Genomic DNA, 6190 nt, shown 5'->3' with positions numbered 1-6190 from the left:
ATAAAACGCTGAACAAGTAACACAACAAAAAATGTGATGAGTTACATATTTAAAAATACTATTTTGTTATAATTATGCAGAATTTATAATAAAAAAATGTAGTCCATAAAATTACAATATGTGAAACATCCAACCTGACCTCCCATTTCCCCAACTTGTGTATACAAGTATAAAAATTAAAGAATAGTACTGGAATTTTTATTTAAATGAAAAATGTTTAAGAGAAATAAAAACTAGATAAAATAATAAAAAATGGTCCCTTGGTAAGAGGCTGTGTCCTCTAAAGTGGTCCTAATATGCACCATTTACGTTTACATTTGGTATCACTGTGTGTACCTTTGAGGTACTTATATGAACTTTTTTGAATGGGTACCAGGGACCATTTTTTCTTGAAAACACATGAAACCAAATGAACATCAAATGTTACCAATATGTCATTTTGAATCTCCTCTCTTTATTTCTTTTATGGCACATCAAAGCAGGCTTGGCCATCGTGAATCTGGGGAATAGAGAAGTTTTTGAATGAATTTCTTACGTTGTGCATGCAGGAAAAACAAAAACAGACCTAAAATTTGGGCACAGAAGGGTGTTTTTTGACATGCACTGCAAAAAAATGCTGGACATCGGTTGCATATAATTTAAAAAAAATTCTTAAAATAAAATAAACATTAATTAAAACCAATTTCATTTTAAGAAAACTTGATTCAATCATGTTGAACTGGTGTACATAATTAAATTACGTAGATCCAACTTTTTTTTTTAAAGAAAAATCATTTTAAGAAAACTTCATTCAATCATGTGCACCCCGGAGATTTTTTTGTGTTTAAAAATTAAAAAATAAGTTAATATAAGACAATATAAATTAGCCCACCACTGTGTTATTATACTCACATAATGTACAATGACCGCCGCCCACTCAAGATGACTTTTTTAAAAATATAAGGGGTGGTTTCCTGGACAGCGATTAGACACGTCCTAGACTAAAAATACATGTAAGTTCCTATCCAACTAGAAAACAACTTGTACTGATATATGTTTAAATACATCAGTACCCTTTGTTTTGCCTTACAATTCACACAAGTAATATTTTTAGTAAGGCATGTTTATTAAAACTAGTTATATTTCCTAATTAAACTAAGGCCTAGTTTTGTCTTAAACTAATCCCTGTCCGGGAAACTGCCCCAATATGATTTAACAGACATGTGTGTGAATGTTGTTTTAAAGTTTTGTGCCAAAAACACTATTTAACTACTTTTGCTATAATGCTTTAATGTAGTATGTATACATGTATCAAGAGAATATATAGTATTTTTTATTCCTAACCAACTTTGGGTAATAGCAAATGCTATAAAAGTTCTGATTGCTCAGAAGAACCTTTTTTAGTTCCCCAGCTGAGAACCTTTCAGTCACAGGTTTTTTAAAGAAACCCTTTCTTTCGTTTAATCTTTAAAATGAAGATGTCACACAAAAATAACCATTTTTGGCTGTATGGTTCCACAAGGACCTTTAAAATCCTAAGAACCTTTCTCTGTTTCATGAAAAGGTTCTTAGATTATACAATGGTTCCTACCTGAAAAGTTTTAGGGAACAAACATTTTTCTTCTCTGTATATATATAAATAATTGTTTGGGTAAAAAGTTCATTCCTTGGGCTTAACACATTGTATAATTATTTACAAATCCCTCACATTTAATCTCAAGCACACTCTTCACTGACAGTGCGGTCTCCATGGTAACCAAGTAGTCTGCACTACCGTTATTAGGGCTCAAACTGTTGGTTTTAAAGACACAGCTAACGCAAGCATATTGAACCAAACAGTTGTTTTTTTTTTTTTTGAGTTAACAAATATTTGAATGACAGATATGTGGGTCCTACGTGGGCCCCTTTCTAGGCAGCATGGGTTTCATGTGCGCATGGTCTTTAATTGGGCAATATATGTGGGTCAGATGTGGGTTTAACTATGTGGTTCACATACTGTATATGTATGCCTCCTGTTAGCATTGCGAGGAAATTTTTCACATTTCACAGAGTCACATTTCCAGCCGATCTCAGAGGTATTCAGACCAATCACAATGTACAGATTAGCTGGCCAATCAGGGACACAGCAAAATCAATGCATTTGAGGAAGTCAGAATATCTGAAGCTACAAAAATGTACAGTATGTGGAAAATTATGTTTTAGCTCGCAAACACATTGTATTATACCAAATACACAAAATAACATTGTTTTTAGCAATTAAATATGTGCACTTTAAAATAAAAAGTCATCATTTTTAAGTGACATTTAATTATATTTTTTGAATTGTTATTATTTTGCTCACCTACATATGAATTTATCAGATATTAATTACATTTACAATATGCATTGCTAGGAATGGGACAATACGAAATGTCAGTGCGTCTCATGTGGTACCTAAAAATTCATTATGGCCGTTTCTCAATCCAAAGACTGCAGCCTCCGGAGGTCGCATTTCAAGGCTGCATACGTCATCAAGACTGTATTTCTTCAGAGTAATAACAATTTTGAAGTTGACTATTATTCTTAATTAATCGTAAATTGTTGTAATATGCTTATGATTTGCGAATATAATGCTCAGTTAACGTAAATAAACCAGGCTTGATGACGTATGCAGCCTGCATATGCGACCTCCGCAGGCTGCAGCTCTCGGATTGACAAATGGATTATGACCTGGTCACGGCCTCACGACACATTACGCTTGACAAAGTAGTCCTTCTTTGAATGTTTTTAATTGCGAATTTCCTCACATAATAGGATACCATAATATCATATTTCATATAGTTTTTGTCGACCATAAATGACAACTAATATTACAACTATAAAGATTTTAAACATTCAAACTACAAGAATTCCCGACAGGCGCGAGGATACAGTTTCTTCCGGACCTGCTGGCAGGAGTCTTTCAGTCCGAACCGTGTAAAGTTCGAGTAAATGCGGTAAAATTAATATTTTCCAAACATATGTGTATTTTCTGTGTTTTTAATCACGGGGAATTTTGTTTAAGCAACTGACAGAAGTTTCATTAGAAGTTTAGATTACAAAAAGTCATAAATTAGGCTACTTAACCCCTTATTATCTTATTTTAAGAGATTACATTTACGCATTTAACAAAAGCATTTATTCAAATCAGTACAGATTTATGTGTGTACGAGTGTGAGGGGGAGGAGTCGCTGCTCTATGGGCTGGATCAGCTGTCTGTTGATGGGACTGAACAAACAACCCTAGAAGTTTCCCTTCACATTAAAACAAGCACTAAAGTCACTCGTTTCACTGAAGCTGGACGGGTTAACATGATTCACTCGTGAGCATCTGATCCAAGGACTTCGGTTTGTGTTCATTAACGATATTTATTTCTCTCACATTAAATCATCAGTTGACAGAGACACGCGATGCCCAGTCAGACTCTGCGTCCCAGACTGTGCGTCCTGGAGAAGGGAGAGAATGGATACGGCTTCCACCTTCACGGAGAGAAGGGCAAAACCGGACAGTTCATCCGCCTGGTCGAGCCCGATTCCCCCGCCGAGTTCTCAGGTCTGCGCGCGGGCGACAGGCTCGTGTTTGTTAATGGAGAGCGCGTGGAGACCGACAACCATCAGCAGGTCGTGGCACGGATACGCGCGACCGCCGGTAACCTCGAGCTCATAGTTGTGGATATGAACACCGATCAGCTGCTGAAGAAACACGGGCTGATATGCGTGAAGGAGTTTGTCACGGAAGGAGTTCCGGTGCCTGAGTTTGATGAGCCTGAGATAGACGACAAGAAGGAGGTGATGGGAAACGGCCAACCGGGAGACAGTCCGCCGCCGGTGCCGGAGAGAAACGTGGAGATCATTCCCGTCTACATTTATTCACGGGAAGAACACAGATCATCAGTGAGCTCGGAAACGGTAAGAAACCAACGGAGTCACGTGCACCTTATACTAAAAGTCACATAAAGTGCCATAGTGAATTCAAATGATGACCTCTAACACTTATTATACTGCAGCATTATTGGGGGTAAAGAAGGAGACTTCATCCATTCATTTCATTGACATAAAGTGCCTCCCTTTAGCTTAAATCAGGGCTTTTCAAACTGGGGTCCGGGGCCTTCAGGAGTTTCTAGGGGGTCCCCTGGAATTTTTTGGAGAGAAAAAGGCAAAGAAAAATGTATTTATTAGGGGTTTATCTTTCATTTGTTGCTAAATACATTCCAGAATCATTTATATATATTTATATATTTTTTATTTGTGTGTTTTCTTTATTACTGTCCCCTTTATCTCGCTCGCTTAGTTTTGTCAGGCAGCTTTCCTTGTAAAACTGCTGTGAAACAAGATAAGTTTCAAAATTTGAAAAGTCTCAAATGTTGTATTTCTCTAAGTGTAGCCAATTATATTTGCTATACATAAAATATATATATTACGCTTACCTGATGTATATTTAGGCAGGGGGCCTCACAAAAGGTTCATCATATCTGGGGGTCCTAAGTTGTCATCCTGAAGCTTGAAAACCCTTGGCTTAAATCACCCTACTTTCTTTGAAACTACAACTGGTATAAATATTATTGTTACTTGTTAAATAAAAAGTTTAGTATACTTTAAAGTGTTTTGATATGAAACAAACATTGGGGGCTGTGATATTACCATAGCCTATTATACAGACCGGTACCTGTGAGGCATGGTAATCATGGTGTTACCATCTGATGCTGTACCATGGTATTACTGTAGTACTTTTTATAAGGCTTCTGGCACATTTACAACCATTATTTGGCTGTATGGTTTGCTAAGAACAACCTTTCTGTTTTAAAAACGTATAAGAAAGAAATTATTTTTTTGGGAGCAAAAATGTGACCCTGCCTGTGTAATCCCAGCTAAAGTCATTTTTTTTGTCATTTTCTGTTTTCTTCATACACTGTAAACCCGGAAAAGTTGAAAAATTGTAGTAATGTGGGTAATGTGAAATAAATCAAGTTAAATACATTGATTGAACTTAAATTTTTTTTAAATTTTAACTTTATTCAGCAAGTTCAGTAAACTTACATTTAGGTTGATTTTCCTTAAAATATAATATCAATTGCTCTGTCCAACATATCCATTTAATTTTCCAAGTTAGTTTTAGTGTTATAAATGGCATTATAATACAAATTCATAACCGACTACACTCTAAAAACAAACGGTGCTATAGCACCAAAAGTGGTTCTTTGCTAGTAATCATAGAAGAACCGTTTTTAGTGCCATATAGCACCGGTGAATCCCAAGGTGAATCGGTCGGAGTGTTGTTCCCGTTTTCTTGTTCTTGGCGTTCGCTGAATTCTGGGTTTATATCTTAAACTGCCGCTTCAGTGCATAGCCACATAGCTATGTACTCTAACAATGAGCACGATCTCCCGAGACACTACAATTGGGCTACTAAGAAATTAGTATTTTCTGTTTTCATGTACAAAATTAAATATTTTAAGTTATATGTACAACATGTAAAAAGACAAGATTCTAGAAATGTCAAGATTAAATGCCTGACAGGATATTTTCACAGAATAATACACACATCACGTCTCAGGCATAGACTACAGTATTTAAAATAGCATATATGCATTAGTTATATTTTCAATTTCATTTATAGAGCATTCCGCAAAGATTTTAGGTTAACTATAGTCTATAGAAGAGAGTTAGTGTATGTCGACTCGCAGTGGGGTGGGGGCGTGGCGTCATGATGGTGTCTCGTGATGTCAGTCAACCATCACAATAGACGATGATATCATCCATTGGCATAATGTTTACTTCATTGTTTAAAGGGACACTCCACTTTTTTGAAAATATGCTCATTTTCCAGCTCCCCTAGAGTTAAACATAGATTAAAAAGATTTTTACCTTTTTGGAATCCATTCAGATGATCTCCAGATCTGGCGCTAGCACTTTTAGCATAGCTTAGCATAATCCATTGAATCTGATTTGACCATTAACATCGTGCTAAAAATTACCAAAGAGTTTCGATATTTTTCCTGTTTAAAACTTGACTCTTGTGTAGTTACATTGTGTACTAAGACCGACGGAAAATTAAAAGTTGTGATTTTCTAGGCAGATATGGCTAGGATCTATACTCTCATTCTGGTGTAATAATCAAGGACTTTGCTGCCGTAACATGGCTGCAGCAGGCGTAGTGATATTACGCAGCACCTGAAAATCCTACATAATTTAAT

At 36.0% G+C, this 6190-nt stretch overlaps 1 protein-coding gene across 1 annotated transcript in view; it reads left to right on the top strand.

The window, feature by feature from the left end:
• The first annotated feature begins 3222 nt into the window (after positions 1-3222).
• nherf1b (NHERF family PDZ scaffold protein 1b) overlaps positions 3223-6190 on the top strand; it is a 50804-nt gene continuing 47836 nt past the window's right edge. The window contains exon 1 of the mRNA XM_065263076.2: positions 3223-3905. Within this exon, the coding sequence (XP_065119148.1) occupies positions 3408-3905 (498 nt within the window). The 5' untranslated portion in view covers positions 3223-3407. The remainder of the gene's footprint in view (positions 3906-6190) is intronic.

Source organism: Paramisgurnus dabryanus, chromosome 3 (genome assembly GCF_030506205.2).
Source record: "Paramisgurnus dabryanus chromosome 3, PD_genome_1.1, whole genome shotgun sequence".
NCBI classification, from domain to species: domain Eukaryota; kingdom Metazoa; phylum Chordata; class Actinopteri; order Cypriniformes; family Cobitidae; genus Paramisgurnus; species Paramisgurnus dabryanus.
The sequence above is the reverse complement of the archived record's forward strand: the minus strand, read 5'-3'. Positions and strand labels throughout refer to the sequence as shown.